Source organism: Chinchilla lanigera, unplaced genomic scaffold, assembly GCF_000276665.1.
Source record: "Chinchilla lanigera isolate Chin_1 unplaced genomic scaffold, ChiLan1.0 scaffold00022, whole genome shotgun sequence".
In the NCBI taxonomy this organism is placed as follows: Eukaryota; Metazoa; Chordata; class Mammalia; order Rodentia; family Chinchillidae; genus Chinchilla; species Chinchilla lanigera.
The window spans coordinates 27,833,182-27,851,113 of record NW_004955423.1 but is presented as its reverse complement, the minus strand read 5'-3'; the positions used below and the strand labels follow the sequence as shown (position 1 = coordinate 27,851,113).

The window sequence follows — 17,932 nt, the reverse complement described above, 5'->3', positions numbered from 1 at the left end:
CAAGGTAAGACTTGATTAGAACCACTCAGCTCTTTGGCTTCTGTGTTTGAATCAGAGACCATGGTGGATTCCAGCAAAAGTCTTACCTTCCACCATTTTCTGCAAGCTGCCTGGCTCTTTACCTGGTGGAGAAGTGGAGTTTTGTTCTTAGCAAGTTGTATGGTTATTTTCTTAATTTCTGTATTATTTATTCCATTATTTATTTGCACAATCAGGGAATATTTGTGGAGAGCTGGACTTGGTTCTGAAAATACAGCAGTACGGAAGGAACAACAGAAAAGCTGTTTGCTAAGATGGGAAGCCTGGGAGATTAAGTTTGAGGGGAACATGTTGAAAATCCTGGTTCTTAGGTTATGTTCAGGATGTCCTCGATTGTGTGGTGGGGGTAAAACGTCACTGGGCCGCACCATCATGGATCGAACTCGTGCAAATGTGAAGTCTGCACTGACCATCGGCAAGGCGTGGACTGGACTCAGGTCTCCTCTCCAGACCCCCATACTCACTCTCAAAACTCCGCATACTGCTGTGGGCAGTGCAGTCCCCACTGTTCTCATCCTTCCTTAGATCTCACAGGCATCACGAGCTGCAGCTGCCCGAAGCCTTCTGCCACCAGCGCAGTCCCACCCTCGGGCGAGGGCGCTCTGGTTTCTCAGCCTGCGTCACTCTTCATATTAGAAAAGTCTTTCACACAAGCACCTGTGTCTTCCTGGTTTCTCTGTGCAGGGATCTCTTCAGTTCAAGGAATTAAACTGAACGGGAGGGCTTTTACCCCTTGGCATGTGCTCTGCTTCTCCTCCAGCTCCTTTATCAATCGTCCTTCTCGGGCTCTGTCCAATTCAAGGGCAGACACTCTCTTAGGAAGAGTATCAAGCATCTCATTTAAGTTCGTAACTAATGTAACCTTCTTGCACAAATGTGCAAATGCACAAGGTCCAAATGGAAAGGAGCTGCACCTGTCGGAGTCTTCACCAGTTTTTATGGGCTGAGGACCACACTTTAGCAAGGGTCACCCCTACTCAGCCTGGGGGTTCCCCGTCTCAATTTTCTATATTGGCTTTGAAACAGCAAAAGAAAAAAAAAGGACAGAAACCTTCCACGTAAAGTGAGCCCCCAGATTCAGGTTCATTAAGTGATCAGTTACTACATACTTCAAAAGAATTTCATCCTGAATTAGTCCCTAGAAATTCCCTTGAAAGGGGTATATGAGCTCCAGTGGTGAATTGTCTGTAGCATAAAAGGCGACCCATATGTGCAAACTAGGATTTGTCGTGTGTAATGTCAGCTACACGTTAGTCAGGTCTAATCTACCAGATACATTTTTTATTGCTGGCTTCATTAAAAAGGCTCTTAATGTAATGAAGAATCTTCAACTTCACCAAGGATGATGAGTGCTTATATAACTCACATCTGTGGAAGTGGACAGCATGAAACAACCCTAACCTCACCTCCATGTTTGTCTTAGAGCCTGGAGGGAGGATATCGATCAGACCCAAGTAGCCAGAGTCGGCCAGGCATGCCTACTCTGAACCTGCCACCGAGTCAGGTGTGGCCCTGGAAGGCCGCGTCCTCTGCTAATGCTCTGTCCTCTCTCTCCACAGCAAGCCCGCATGCCACGCCGTCCACGCTGCACTTCCCAACGTCCCCCATCATCCAGCAGCCTGGGCCTTACTTCTCCCACCCGGCCATCCGCTACCACCCTCAGGAGACGCTGAAAGAGTTCGTCCAACTTGTCTGCCCTGATGCTGGTCAGCAGGCTGGACAGGTGGGGTTCCTCAATGTAAGGAAACCTCTTTTCTTAAATTTCTTTAGAAATGTTAACTGGATGTAGAAATAACTGGGCAGGCCTTGTGACCGGAAGGGCACGGTGCTTGGATGCTGTGCCATCTGCATCCAGCACTGTGGGAAAGTTAACTTGCTCTGAGAAGCGACCGGCCCGGGCTTAAAAACAGTGTTTGTGTGAACGTTTGCAACTGCCGAGTGGAGGATGTAAATCATCTCAAGGGTGAACTGTGTAACCCTCTCAGTTCTGGGAGATCATTGCACTGCCTGCATTCCAACCCCAGGACACACACAGTTAACAAAATAGAAAAACCAAATAATTTTAAATAATGATCTGGAGCTGTGCAGGGAGGAAGAGGGCGGCGGGGGACAGATGTTTCAGATCAACCAAGTTGATATTTTTTTAAAAATACAGTCTTCTAACACTTCAGATCAAGTTGACCAGTACTTGAACTCAAGATGCTAGAGGCATGGTTTATTATGGTTTGTTATTTCTGCAAATAGTTATCTTTCCCACTTATCTTTGTATAAGGTTAAACTATATTCAATAGTTTTGAATGAATGTTTTTATTTTTCCTCAAATAAACCAGTCACGATTTGAAATAGCATTCCAAATGTGAAACTTTTAAAAAGCATGACTCTTATTAAAAATATAGAGCTAAATGTTTGCAATGAGTAGTTGTATCCCAACACCAGTAATGACAGCCATCAGGAATGCCAGCGCAAAGCCAGTGTAGCTTTCCTTTGCTCATCACCACGGGGGAGCCGCAGGCTAGCTGTCATTGCTGATGCCCTGCCTCGGTTCCTGGCACACTGGCCCATCTTGGTTTCCAGCCCTGGAGAAATACCTGACTCTGCACATCTGAGCAGGACAGGCACTTTGATAATGTCTGGTGATGTGTTAGCAGATACATTTCTGTCTAGACAACAAATCAATGTGGTGCCTTTTCTCCGTTTTGCTTCTGTATTCATTTGCCCAGCTTCTTCCAAGCATTCATTGAGGGCCTTCCAGTGCACTCAGAAATAACACATGGCAAGCTCATTGGCAAGAACACCTCATTCTGATGGTCAGAGAAGACAGTCTTGAGGACCAGTGCTGAGGGTCTCAGTGCCAAGGCGGGGACAGTGGTTGTGCTGCAGGGCTGTTAGGCTCCCGCCAGGAGCCTGGGCAGCAACCTGTGTATGAGCTGTCGCTGTTGGTTGAATGGTGTCACTGGTGAAATCTGGAAATTCCGTCCAAAAAGCCACTCAGGAAATAATGAGAACACTGTCCTGGTCCCCAGCACCAGGCCTCTGACTCCTGAATTTCTAACCTGTTTTTTAAGTCTTGACATCATCCTGTGTGACTGTCAGATGCCAGGTTTGCGTTTTGACCCAAATTTTGTAGGCCTTGTGACAGGTCTCTTCGTGGAGCCATCCTGAAAATCTTGAGAATAGTAAATTTTATTGCCCTCTTCAGAAGGAAACTTGCTTTTCTTCAAGAGCTGTTATTTTGTTGTTTTAATACCAAAAAGCATGACGGCAGCCAAACAAATGTGAGCCCCTTGACATGTGTTTATATAATTTAAATCAGAATTTGAAGTGATATTTTTGCCTAGCAGAATTCTTTTTGTGATGTTATACAGTATACAAAAGAAAAATTTTATGTTCACTTAAGACATTTATTAAATGTTATATAAGATCAACTTTGAAAGGTGAAGATATGTCCCAAATGCGTATTTTGGAAACTTCATTTTATCTATGCAAGTAGGCACTGAGGCCCAACACAACAGTCCGGGAAAGGCTCAGCTGTTCCATAAATATTTAGTAATTGCAAGAACAGTGCTAAAGATAGAAATCAATACAGAGCTGCAGCATTCCAAGCAGAAGTTGTTGACGTGGTGACAGGCCCAGAGCCCTGTCACTGGCGGTCAGGTTCGGAGCCAGATGTGAGCAGCGGAGGTGGTCCAGGAAGGGTGTTTAGCACACAGGAGCACACATCCTGCCGTGCACTCTCTGAGTTCCGGCCTGGCTCTGCCCAGAAGGACGAAGGGAGAGCATGAGCAGCGAGTGATGGACGTGAGCTATGCCTTGGATCTTTGGGTTGGGGAGAGACTGATGTCTGACACGTTTCTTCTCTTTCCTGTGTGTTGCTTCCTCCCTGCCCTCACAGCCCAATGGGAGCAGCCAAGGCAAGGTGCACAACCCCTTCCTCCCCACCCCGATGTTGCCACCACCGCCGCCTCCACCCATGGCCAGGCCTGTGCCTCTGCCAGTGCCAGACACGAAGCCTCCAGCCACGTCCACGGAAGGGGGCGCGGCCTCCCCCACCTCCCCAAGTAAGTACAGCGGGGCCAGGCACCGGTCACTTCCCAAACTCGGGTCACTTAAGTCCCACCTGAGCCCCAGGCACAAGCCCAGCCCTGTCAATGGTGTGACTCAGCTTTGCGGTACCCGCACCAGTATCAGAGGGCACAACTGCCCGGGGCCGTCAGAAACACCAGTGTGTAACAACCGAGTGTTCAGGTGCATAAGACAGTGTGAGGACAGGCCTAGGACAGAGGTCACCGTGCAAACAGGTTCCATGCGTGAGCCGAGTGGCCCCAGGTCCACCCCTTGACCACCAAGCTGCATCTGCTTGCACGAATGGGTTCTGATTAGCAGAATTCCCAATTCTTCCTTACAGCCCTGCCTTCCAGGGACTTCAGGTCCAAGAAGAATGCATTTAATAGGTTTAAATGTTGCACATCAAATAGGAAAAAAATGCTTAGGTCAGAGTATCAGCACAAAATGTGTACCTTGAACAGCACGAAGCAAAGGTGCCTGGCAGAGAGCCAGAGCCAGCTTGGGGACAGTCACGTGGCCAGGCATGGCCAGAGGAAGCAGGGTATAGGACTGGGTGGAAACTGAGAGCTCTGGCTCTTCCCTGAGCATCTGGGAACATCTGATCAGAGAGTATGAGGCTTTAGAACCTTTCTCATGACAGGAGTGATTACCTGGTGAGCTGGAGAGCTTTCTTCAGCCATGTCCTGGTATTTTGGAGATGGCGCAGACTAAAAATATTTTGACCACGCAATCACGACTGTGACTCGTGCCTGAATAGTGACCAAAAGCATGACGGCAGCCTGGAGGGCCCCTCTCTCCATGCTCCAAAGCAGGCTGGGGGGAGAGAGGACAGGCCGCTGGCAGTGAGCCCCTGCACATCTTCAAAGGGAAGGTCCTGGGGCCAAGGAGGGGCCAGAGGACTTGGCCACAGGTGCAGGGTGGCTGGGGGTAGTGGCGTGGCAGTGGGCCCAGTGTCCTGCAGGTAAGGGCTGGAATGGGGTTCCTGGCCACTCAGCTTCCAGCAGTCGTCACCGTGGTGTCTGAGAGCAGAGAGCATCCAGGTGGAGCGAGGGCCTCTGTTCAGGTCCTGCTCCCCGGAGTTGGCTGTGGGGACACTGAGTCGGGAATGGTTGAGTCCTCTGTAGATGCCTCTCCGAAAGCGGCCTGGGTTGTCCGCACTTCATCAGGCCGATGACATGTGCAGCGTGGCGGTACCGGGTGCGACCTCTGTGGCCCTCGAGCAGCCTGGGAGACCTACTTCTTTGGGTAAGGGGCCATACAGGGCAGTGCTCGTGCACAGAGGGACAGCCCAGTGACACAGCAGGGCTAGGCGCGGCCTACAGGTGCTGGAGCTCCAAGGAGGCAGAGCTCACGGGCATCCTGTGTGTTTCGTCCAGAGGCAGCATCTGCCCCAAGTCAGAGAACAAGGTGTGACTGGAAACTATGGTGAATGCTAGCATTTAAAAAATGCACCACAAAAGAGACGTGCTATTATGAACCCCTTACACTCCCCCTCACTTCCCACCCCGATTCCATTGTCCTGGCCGCTTCCTGCAGCGGCTCTGGCGTCCTCTCTCCTGAGGGTCTTCAGTTGGGCTCTCCTGGCTGCCTCGATGTCCTGAATCCATTCAAAACATTTCCCTCTCCTGGTCATTTTGACCTTGGCGATGAACCGGAAGACACATGGTACCAGATCCAGTGAGTACGATGGGCAAGGATGCAGCACTGGGTTTTTACCATCTTGCCTTTCTGTTTATCACATCCAGTGAAGACACTCAGGGAAGAGAGCTCCAAGGCTGCTCCGAAAGGGGCGGGGACAGTGGGACGAGTGTGCGCCGCGTGACGGGAGGATTGTGAGGCGGCATTCAAGGCAGTGCTGCCTGGACTGTAGTACATTTTTAACATGTAAACATGGCCATATGTTTTGATCCCCTTCCAAGTGTTCCCAAATTCTGTGTCTCTCCCCTGGGGAATCTCAGCCGGCTAGGAGCCCCAAGCTTACTGCCCCCACCCCCACTCCCACCCCAGCACCATGTTCCCCGCCTTCTCCCGCGTATGTCCGTCTCCGCCACGTCCTTCGCAGACCTGCTCACGGATGCCCCTTGTCCCAGGCAGAGTGCTCACGCCCTGCTCAAGCCCTGCTTCGTAGTAGCAAGCAGCCCACGAGGCTACGGCCGTGTGGCAGAGGGCCCTCTGTCTGAAGGGTGGGTGCGCGCACCAACTGCCTCCTCTGTGGTGTTGCACTGTGACACAGTTTCCTGTCTGCGATGTAGATGGTTACACAGTCTGGTAGGGTACTGGAGGTCACTCAGATAAGTACTCCCTGGCCCAGGCGGCCGAGTGCTTCCTTATCTACCACACTTGTACACGGTGGCACCAACCCTGCGTGGTGTGACATGGGTCCCTGGGAACCGGAGGAGCTCCTGAACCACTTCACCAGGGAACGTCTGGGCCCACATCCCCGGGCTGTGGTTGGAGCAGCTGAGGACTGAGGCGGGAGAGTCCTGCCCAGCCCGCCTGGGGCCATGCCCGCAAGAGGGAGCCTGACCTGGGTGATGGATAGTTACCTGGGACACCAGGATGCTGGAGGCAGTGCAGCACCCTGTGGTGGCAGCGAGGGGCTGTCGTCATGGCCAGGACCCCTGGGTGGCTGGATTCGTGGCCCTGTGTTGTTGCGCCAGAGTTTTCTGCTGTATTAGTAAGACAGGGGCATGCGGGAGAGCCAGAATTCGTGGCAGGAGATGCCTCCCAGGAAGATTCTCGAAGCTGCCCCGCTGTCTTTGTCCTGGGAGGGCACTTGAGGGACCCATAGCAAGAAAAACTCCTTCCTGGGGCCCTCACTTCTGAGCCAGCTGATAAACACAGGAACAAGTCCGCTGGGAGGCAGAGTCCCACCCACAAAGTCAGAGCCGCAGTTCACAGAAATGTGCCACTCCCAACCTGCACCAAGGCCCGTCTCCCTGTCTAAGCAGGACTGGCCGCAGGGCAGGGGCACCAGGGCTCTGCACCCCGTGCCACCTCTGTGTTCCTCAGAGGGAGAGACAGGAGCTGGGGACTGAGCTGGGGTCCAGAGTGAAGTGCCAGTCAGAGGGGTCAGCAGGGACAGACACCAGGACAAAGCCACGCCTCCTCAACCTGGTCTCTGCTTGGGGTCCTCTCTCCCGGTTCACCCTGTGTGCCGAGCATCTGGCCATGCCAGCGCTGTGCCTGCCTCTCTGCCTCTCGGAGCAGAGGCAGGCGTCAGCTGCCACGCAGAGGGTATGTTAGGGATGGGCTCACGTGACAGAGCTGGGTGGAGGGATGCCTCGGTGCTGAAGGGAAAGAGTTCTCAGGAGTGGGTGGTTCTCAGCCATTCAGTGGGGTGCGTGCTGCAGGAAAAGAAGGCAGAACTCTTCCTGCACACCCAGCCTGGGGCAGCATCTGTATTCAGGTTGTTACCAGATAAGAATTTAGGGCAAAGTGCTTGTTTCACAGATTCTGTGATTCCTTAGGAATTAAAGCCGTGGGATGGCCGGGCTGCGTTCGTCTCTGTGGGTTTGTCGGAGCCAAGTTAGCAAGAACTGTCACTGCGGCCTATTAGGTGTTCAGTACCCCACCATGTGTCCAGATCAGAGGGCTTTCCTCAAAAACACAGATGGTACAACTTCAGACGGCCTTTCCTGGTCAGGGGCTTGGGACGGCCTGCAATAAAATTCGATTTTAAAAATGAAAAATAGGAAATGGTGCCCAGGTCTTCCAGATCTCTAATTTGGGGGCCTGGATTCCCTTATCTGCTTACAGGGAGTATGTTAAGCACTGCCCACTTGTAGTAGACTCCGGACAGATCTGGTGACAGAGGTGCTGTGTGGCAGACAGGCCCAGCGTCGTTTTTAATATCCTTCTATAATGAAATGCACATGGCTGCCAGCCTTGATCAGAGTGTGTGTTTGCTCACTAATCAGCTGCCTCTGGCGCTAATAGTGAACTTTGTGCTATGGTTGAGAAAATGGGGAAGGCACATCTGGGGAAAATATTTGCCTATGAAATAAATACATTTTAATGGGAAAAATCCTTCCCAGTGCCCTTCAGAACCCAAGGAAGTGGGCAGGGGTGGATGCCTGTCGTGGTCACAGAGGACTTGTATGCCACTGGTATTGCAAGAAGTTGGTAGCCCAGGCCAGGACAAGCAGGGGCATGGCTCCAGTGGTGTGAGGGTGTCTGTCCCTAGTCACCGAGCACCACCCATGTGCCTCGGGCTCCTCAAGGCACTTGGCTGCCAAAGGGAATAGGAGAGGTGAAACCCTGACTGCCTGGCACCTTTATTCTGGAGGGGAACAAAGGCCACCGCACCACAAGAAGCATGACACGCAGCACACGGCTGGAGAAGATACTGGCAGCAGAGCCTCGGCGCCACACAGCAGGGGCTACAGGGCAGAGAAGGATGGAGCCAGGCCCGGAGCAGCAGCAGGGGCTACAGGGCAGAGAAGGGAATGGAGCCAGGCCCGGTGCAGCAGAGGCTGCAGGAAGGAGCAGCCCAGAGGCCACTGGCAAGGTCCGGGGCAAGGGCTGTGAGCCTTCCCGGGCACCGAGCACCTGGACGAGGGCTCCCCAGAGTGCAGCTGCGTGGTCAGGCAAGGCGCTCTGGATCTCAGTGGACACGGGGGCCTTCGCTGGGCACAGATCACGGGGCAGGGACGAGAGCAGTGAAGACGCTGGGCTGCCAGCAACAGACAGAAGTGCTGGCTGCAGCGTCAGCACCGGGAGCAGGAGGATGCAGTGCTCAAGCCCTGCGGAGCTGCAGCCTGGCAGGAAAGGGACACAGAACTGAAGTACAACGAAAGCAGAAAGCTGGGGATACTGGGACGGGCGGCGTGGAGGGAGCCAGGGATGCTGAGGACATGCCCCATGCCAGCGCCTGGGCACAGGAGGCGTCAGAAGGTAGGGCCGATGGACTTGCTGCCTCCCCGGGGTGGGAGACAAAGGACAGGAATATCGGTGACAGCTTGCTCAAGGGCTCTGAGCTGAGCCCTGGGGGATGGGATGGGAAGAGGCAGGAGCAGAGGGAGACCACAGCTGGTGACCGGGATGTCTGCAGAGCTGACCACACCGTTTGGACAGAGTGCTCCAGCACCCAGCCGCCCCGGTAAGACCCTTCCCCACCCGTGTGCATACACGTGCCACCCAGGGCTCCGGAGAGCACGGCCCAGGGTAGGAGTTGTGGTTGCACCTAGGTCCGCTGCTGGCAGGGGGCTTCTAATGCTTCTTTCTGAATTGCACTTGAGACCCACCCTTCGTACAGTAGGCTGAGACTGAGATCATACTCTGAAGATTGACTTTTTAGTTTTTCCTTCTGAAATGAAAGTTGGCATCATAGCCAAGCCTTTTAAAATGAAGGGAAAACTTTTGAGCTATGATGGAAGACAAAACATTTATATTTCCATTTGTAATTAATTGGGAACACAAAAACTCAATTTAAAATTGCATAAAAGACTCAAGCATTTTTGGCCAAGCCTTCTTCACTATGAACCTCTTGAGTTTTTTGAAATGACGGTTCTAAAATAGAAGCATGTAATACCATTACCTTCATTATTTATCGTCACAGCTCCCATGAAGGGTGTATATTCATCCTGTGAATGGATATGTGCATGTTAACCAGGAGCACAGCCGTAACCTAAGGCCGGGATGGGAGGATTTGGGTCAGTGGTTCTCAGTGCCCCTCATATGCAGGCAGCACCCTAACCACCGTCCTGAGGGTCCTTGGGGTCCAGGGGCTCCCTGAGGTGGCACCGCAGTGGAGTCCCATGGGGTCATCCGTACTCTCTGTGCCCATCCCCTGGAGCAGGGGCCGTGTCTGGTTATAGGGAAGCTACAGCGGCCTGTTTGTGCCTGAAGTTAGCAGCCACCAGTGTTTAGCTGAAACACACCTGGCCCTTTTGAGGTTTTACTCCATCCTCAAATTCCTCCTGTAAGCAGACTCTTGCTACCCTAACGGAGGAAGGCAAGGCCGGGAGAGAAGGCAGCCTCCCACAGGTGTCGGAGGAACATGAGGCACACCCGCCACCTTGAGCCTCACCTTGCTGTGCTGTGCTTTAGCATAGGGTGTTCGCTTTTTTCCTTTTCCTTTTTTTCTTTTTCCTTTTCTTCGGTTAGAACTTTACAGAGAGAAACAGAAAAGAAATTGTACACACTTGTACTTCAGTATGACTTGGTTTCCAGTCCTGAGAGTATGTCTTATGGCAGAAAAGGAAAGCAAAAGATTCGGGGAGAGACATAAAGACTTTCCTCTTTCAGAGAAGAAATGGTGCTTTATAAGAGAGGGGAAACAGAAGGGAAAGAAAAAGAAAAAAGAAAAGAGTGAAACTTCTTCCAAAGCTCTCCCATGACTGATGTCTCGACTCTAACGTTACCCTTTCCTCAACTTCTGGACTTCACTGGAAAGCTCTTGGTGAACGGTTCTGCGAGTTCCTGTGGCACCGTGGATGCTCATCCACTGAGACGAGACACAGCAATTCCAAAGGACCGCTGCTCCCAGCCTTCTCTGGGACACCCCCTGTCGCACAGTGCGAGGGGACTGACGGGGTTGGCTCTGTCTGTGCTCACTTGAACCCCATAACCCGTGCAGCCACTCCCCCCACGCTAGCATGTGACACCCTTCTGCATTAGAGGACAACGAAAGAGGCCCAGCACATGCTATTTCATGGTGACAGTGGCCTTTCAGAGGACAGGAAGGGATTCTTCAGTAAAGTGCACTGAGTAACAGCCTGGAAAAAATACACACATAAAGAGAAATTGCACCTGGAACAAAAGCGCGTGCAGTAAGCCCCCAGTGTGGGAACACCTGAGTCCCAAACTTCCACAGGTGTAATGTGCAAGACTCACTTTGTTGGCTTACAAACGATTCTGACTTAGGAACAGTTCTCCCGGAATGGAACTTGTTCATAAGTCAAGGACCTACTGTAGCGTAAGAATGTTAAACCAAGGCATGCCTGTAATCCCAGCACTCTGGGAGGCTGAAACAGGAGGATCACAAGTTTGCTCACAGACTGGGCAACTTAGTGAGACTTTGTCTCAAAATTAAAGTAAAAAGGACTAGGGATGTAGTACAGTGTGAGGGCTGTGGGTTCAATCCCAGGTACCACCAAAGGAAATTAGACCGTACAATACCACAAGAAAATGTAGGGCATTTTTTACATAATATCGGAGGAGGAGAAAGCCCCTCTGAAGCTCACCAGAACCCAGCAGCCTTGAGAGGAAACAGAAATCCTGCTCCAAAGGGGTCAAAAGCGCATGCCCAGAGACACTGTAGACAAAGCCAAGAGACAGCTGAAGCGAAAGACTGCGACCCACATGGCAGGAGGCTGCACTGCTGAGTGGACTTTTCAAAAGAGAAGACGGGCAGTCCCGCAGGAAGACAAAATGCAGAGAGACACACACACTGGGAAGATTTCTCCTTCGTGTACTGCAAGAGCAGCACAGATTAAAACTGGAAAGACGGTTTTGCTACCAGATAACAAGGGCCCCGAAGCTCCTTAGCACCTGATCAGTGCACGGCGGGAGGGGCAGGGCGCTTGCCTCTGCCCAGGCACAGGAGCCCAGCTCTGCCTCTCAGAGGCCAGGGCAGGCTAGAGACATGGGGTCATTTAGGTGGTGTAGAACTTACAATGTAAGTGTGAAGGAGTGTATGAATTTAGTGTGAGCTGCGTTGGACACACGGATGAGGCCGTTCTGGCTGTGGCACCAGCTGTGACGAAAGGTTGACCTAAGCCCTAGGACTCGCCAGCACGAAGGGCAGGCAGGCTGCGTTTCCACGTGGCCTCTGCAGCACAGGAAGTAGCCACAGGCTGTGGGAATGCGGAACACAGCCCAAGTGTGGAAGGCCAAGGCTGGGCGGGGATGGAGGTGGGGAGGAGCTCCCTGGTGCCTTACCCAGCAGAAATTAGAGACATTTAGTTGAAGTTGTCCATTTACATTGACAATTTACATGGAAGAGTGATTTCTCTATTTTTATAAATACTTGCCTAACAACCTGATGATCTTGTTTCTACCACAACCTCAGCAGTGACCAAAACCACATACTCAAAGAGTAGCCATCTTCAGGTGTGATACCCCGGACTTTACCTGTAATCGAACAAACGTGTGACCTTTCTGTAAGAGAGAACTTTCTCCTCACACAGGGCGGCGCTCAGCTAAGGTCAGCACCACTCCAGGAGCTGTCTCTGGGCCACAGGTTCTGCTTCAAAGACCCATTGAATGCAAAGGTGCTCGCAGATGTCTTAGGTCATATTTTTTATTAGTACTTTTTCCAGAGCATTTGGATTTGGGAAACAGGCCAATATTTTAATATCTAAATTTGCAAAGGGAAAAGAAACAAAGAGCTACTGACGATGTGGCGGTTGAGTGGGTGTTTTCATACCCATTATCCTTGGCACCACTGTCATTCCAACTCTGCAGAGCTGGAACCATGAGCCCTCTTCTCAGGGTGGAACATGTCAGGTTCAAACTCATGTCGCTTGGGCTCCAGAGCCCATGCTTCCCACACCACCTGGACAGCTGCTGTTCAGACCAGGGCCGTACAGCGTTCCTTGGAGAACCCAAGGCCTCTCTAGAAAGACTGCTTTGTAGTATTTCAAGAATAGCCCATCCTGAGTACATTGCATTAGACAAAAACCACAGAGCCAGACAGGAAATAGATCAGGAGCCAAGCACTGCAGAGGAGGAGCATGGTGACCAGGAGAGATGCACAGAGGGCCGCATCCACTCGGTCTGCCCTCCTTCAGAGCACACCTCCATTGCAAGGCTTGCTCATAAAGTCACCCGGGGCGCTCTCGGAAAACTGGAAAATATGGACAGGAGCATTAATACATGTAATTACCTTCTCCCATAGTCAACACTGTTCACGTTTGTATTGTTTCACCATCTTTTTAGCGCATGTCTATGTGTGTACTTGTGAGTATGTGTATATGCATACATGCATGTAAAATGACTATGATCATACTGGATACACTGTGTAATATACTGTTTTCTTAACTAGCACTTCACACTTTTGTATTCATAGAAAAGTTGGCAAATGTAATCTCATACAGCTTGTACCTATGTCCCTTCTGTAGGCATTCACTTTGTTCAGACCTATGGAAAATACTGCAGAATATCCCTAAATATGTAGTTTTGTCCCCAACTCTAATAACATCCTTAGGATAGAGCTCTAGAATTCGGATTACTAATACAAATAATATGAACATTACCCTTTAACACATTACTAAATTGCTTTTCAAAAAAGTTAAGATTGTACTCTACAAATTCCTTGTAAATCTGATTATAACATTGACCCTTGAGAGGTTTGAGCATTATTTTTTTATTGTTGGAAGACATTTGAGGGGTGTAATACACTTAATCAAGTTTTAAAATCAGTAACTCACGACTAGATGATTTTAGCATTTCTCTTTAGCTGTTTTAATATAAAGCACTGTAGTTGGGTATTTCCATCTTGTTGGCAGAACCCCTGCATAGAGCCCCTGGAGCAGTCCTGTAGATAGATGTGGCACCCACTGGACAGTCCCGGGGGGCGGGGGAGGCGGTGAGCCCTTAGGTAAGGGTGGTCACAGTGGTGGCAAACCTTTAGAGACGGGTGTCCAAACTGCCTATTTATCACAGAAAGCCAACACTGCAATTAAACCTGAACAGCTGAGGTTTTAGTTTAGAAAAAACAGCTCATACATTAACATCTTTTGTCTTAAAAGAAAAACAACACATGTGCTGTAGGTTTGCCACCACGGGCCTAGGACAGTGGGAGTGACTTGTGTTTACTTCACGGGGCACTTTATACAGAGAGGTCCACTGCCTTGCCAAGCTCAGACTTCTGGTAAGAGAGCAAACAGAGTCAATCCAGGGTTTTCTGGTTCTGAATTTCTTTTTCTGCTGACTATATCTTGCTGCCTCAAAAGAAAGAAGAGTATTTGAGATTTTCAGGTTTCATTTGTGCTGATTTTATATAAGATTAAAAATTATTGGAAGACATTTAAAAATCATCTATAATGGCATTCTTCAGAGATGATTGTTTTCTGTGCTCATTTTCCAGTCATTTTCTGCTCATATTTTAATCATAATTGATGGAGATATGTGTATATATGGTTTTGTAAACTGATTTTATTCATTTTGTTTCATAGTATAAACATTGTCGTGTCTCTAAAAATTATTTTAAGACATTCGTGACTGCAAAATGTCCCGGCGTGTGGGTGAAGGGTCACCATGTGAGCCGGTCCTACAGCACTGCTCTTGGAAGCAGCGCTGCGGTGAGCATCTTAGGCGCCACCTGCAGCTGGGCTCTCGGCTTGGAGGATAAAGCCCTGGACACGCAGGCCTCCTAAGTGGAGCTGATACCTGTGAGAGGCAGCAGGGCTTCTGGAGGACTGAGGCAGGGCATGATCTCAGTTCCTTCCTTTGCAAGCCCTGCACCCAGGGTGCCCCAGCTGCCTCATGGCATTCTCTGTGTCCGGTGACCCCGTGGCTCAATGAGCACCTCTGTGGACGGAAGCCACACAAGGCCGACACGGGAAAACAAAAGACAGCGGCAGGATATGCACTTGCCAGCAGAAACAAATCGCACTGGACTGAAGCAAAGCTCTGTTCCTATCCTTGCAAGTTACTATGGAGAGAATTAGAGGCATGCTGAAGGGACTGGGCACGCCCATGGTGAAGTGCTGCCTGTCACGTGTGGGCAGAGGTGGCACATTCACACCTTCCTTTCTGCCATTTTACCCCAGACCCTGACCCTGCCCGAGCCTCAGCCCTGGGTAGAAACTCCCAACAGTAGAGCCATCAGGCCGTGTTGATTCTTCTCGTGACTTCTGTGACCCGCCGCCACATTAGACACGCCTGCACAGTGTCACCGTGCACTTTAGGTAACTCTTGTTATTAGGGTCAGAGGCATGAGTTTCGGAAGGAAGCTGAGAGGTGCGCTGTGTAATTTTACCAGGGATGAGGAGGCGGCGGCTTCATGCCCTTGAGCTGTGTTCCTTTGTTGCTGCTGGCTGTATCCAACTTGTAAGGAGAGCAGAACTGCAGAGACCCTAGAGGGAGGGAACTGACCGCTCAGATGTGATCAGAACCGCGACAAGTCAGCGTGGTCACCTCCCAGGTCCAGCCCTCTGTGTGGAGCACCAGCTGGGTGCCCTCTGGTTTACGGGCTCCACGTGGCTGCGTGGGGACCACGGCCAGGCAGGCACTGTGTCCGCAGGGGTGGACAGAGGCCCTGCGCCCCAGCTCCACTGCAACAGTGCAGGGTGACCCGGCCCTGCGTGCTTCCCAGCGCCCCAGATCTCTCTGAAGGAGAAACACTCCAGTCGCCCTCCGTGTCCTCCGTGTAGGGGACAGTGCTGTTCGAGTCCCCCCCGTGAATTCAACTGGAGTCGTTTCCTTGAGAGATTAGCCAGCCTATTTCCTTAACAGCTTCTGCACTTTTTAAGGAATGAACATTTCCTCGCAGAGCTTCTCTTTTAATGGTGAGAGCGTGCTGTGGAGGCCTGGGTGCTGCTCCTGGCAGCGCTTGGACCTCCTGCTCGTCTGGGGCAGGTGCTCCGGGTGCCCCTTCCCCTCCCGCTCGGGCACTGCCGACCCACAGTGCACACCGGCTTTGCTTCAGCGTGGTTCTGTTCCCGAACTTGCTCCGTGCTGCTACTCTGCCAGCCAGCACCTTCCTGTGCAGGTGGCAGAATCACAGGTCTCCCACCCTCCGTGCCGGGACGAAGCCCAGGCCTGAAGTCTCATTAAGCAAGGGCTCTGCGGGTGAGCCACACCCCTGCCCCACCATTTTTGGAAAGATAATTCTTTTGAAGCAGTTTCACCAAGTTGCTCAGCAGGCCTTGAACGTGGGGTCCTCCTGCCTCAGCCTCATGAGCAGCTGGGCTTAAGGGTGTGCACAGTCTCTGGGGAGTTTCTGAAGAGGGAGCAGAAGGTGCACATGGATGTGTGACACAAGAAGGGGAAGGCTTAGAGTGAACCTGTGTCTTGCTGTCTTACTGGTGTTTTGAATTTAAAGCTTGTGTTTTTATGCTATGAAACTTCTTCCTCTTAAAAGAAAACAAGCTCCGCCAGCCTCTTCTCTGCGTTTTTCAGCCATTCAGGCTCAGAGCCTTGACACTGCCTTTCCTTGCCAAATGGCAGAACATGTTTCTCATGCTCATCTTCCCTCCTGTCCCCATCGCCTTCCCTGCCCTGGCCGGTCCCCAGCCCCTGTGGCCCCCACCCAGACCTCCAGTGAGCCATGGCCCAGGGTCCCCACAGCCAGCCAGAAGCCAGGCCCTCCTCCCAGGAGCGCACCCGACCCCTCCGGTGCTCACCTCTGCACTCCTGAGTGGTTAGGCTGTCACTGGCGTCACCACTGCGCACTCGGACTCTCACTTGCCATCCCAGTGACATTTCCCCAAGGCAGCAGGTGTCTGGTCACCTTCGCCCTCCACGTGTGCTGGTCTGGGGCAAGTGTGGGCACATGTCTTCAGACAGAGCCAGTCCCTCTGGTGCTACCCCGCATGCAGGGCTGGCAGAGGTGGGCATGGGAGCTGGTGGCCGTGCCACGCTCGCGTGGTGGGGTCTCTGTGAAGCCCGGATGTGTTCTTCATCCACTTCCATCCCTGGAAGGCCAGCCTGCTTGCACAGAGCACCTGCTTGCTGCTTGCACCTGAGGTAAACTCAACCAAGAGGCCCTCAGGCCTCTGCAGCCTCTCCCCTGGCCCTGGTGGTTCTGCCGCCTCTGGGCCAGCAGGACACTACCTAACCCGCCCTTCACTGGCCACGCTGGCACAGATGGTCTTTCCTCCCTCTGCCGCTGTCCACAACTGCACAGGGCCTCCGGACCAGCCTTCCACGCTCCCCGACTGTGCCAGGTGTGCATGTGCATGAGTGCGATTTCATTAATAAGAGAACACCAGTTGACATTGGCACAAATATTTTAGTAACTCGACATCACTTTTTTTAAAGACTTTACATGAAGAGATAAGTGTCTCCATTGCCAGCGCGTTGGGCAGTCTCTGACCAGCACTGTGTGAAGACTCCCTGGCTCAGCTCTGAAGCACCTGGCAAGGCCGCGTTCCCTCAGCCCGACTCGCTCATCGCTGGCTGTGCTCTGGACGGGAGCCACCCGCTGGGCATGTGCGTGACTCCCCCGTGTGCTGGCCATGCAGGGGCTGACCCTGCCCTCCTCCCAGCCGGACACCAGCACTAGCCCAGGCCCCCGGGAATGTGGCTCACAGTGACAGAGCCCTTTCTGAGCCGTGCCCCAGTCGGCCACCCAAGGCAGGGCCACACTGCCCGATGAGCACGGAAGCACACTGTTTCTGAGAAGGGAAGGTGGGAAGGCCCTTCTCTGCGAAGGGGATCTGACTCCAAGCTGGGATCCTGGTACTTGATGCTGTGGTGAAGGCCAACGGAGATGCTTGGATAATGTGATGAGATGCACCAGAGGGGGAGTTGGAGCAGAGGGAGCTCCCGTAGACCTGTGAGGGGACAGTGGAGTGGAACTGCTGACATGGATGAAACGGCTGCTGAGAAGAAAAGCAGATACTTCCTACCTTGAAAACAGCTGAATAACCAACAGTCTGAGTCCTGGTGTCCCGTTTTCCCCAGGGTTTGCACAGTGAGGACATACAGTTGAATATCTGGCATTATCAAAACAGTTGTTGATTACTCTTGAGAAGCCCCTCCCAAAGATCAGAAATATTTGCAGTGCTCCCTCAGATTTCCTGGGTGTCGATTTCCCGAAGCTCTTCTTGGGACATTCCATTATTAGTCTTGTAAATAAGGAAGGAATTACAGTTGGGGAGATACATATGTGGTAGGATATCATAGTAACCTGGTGGTGTATAGTTTCCACAGCACC

General features: G+C 51.8%; 1 protein-coding gene across 1 annotated transcript in view; it reads left to right on the top strand.

The window, feature by feature from the left end:
* Positions 1-17,932, top strand: part of Nfia (nuclear factor I/A) — a gene marked incomplete at its 5' end in the record, with an annotated part of 308,332 nt that overhangs the window by 257,194 nt on the left and 33,206 nt on the right. The window contains 2 exon segments of the mRNA XM_013514428.1: positions 1,599-1,777; positions 3,932-4,097. Of these exon segments, the coding sequence (XP_013369882.1) occupies positions 1,599-1,777; positions 3,932-4,097 (345 nt within the window).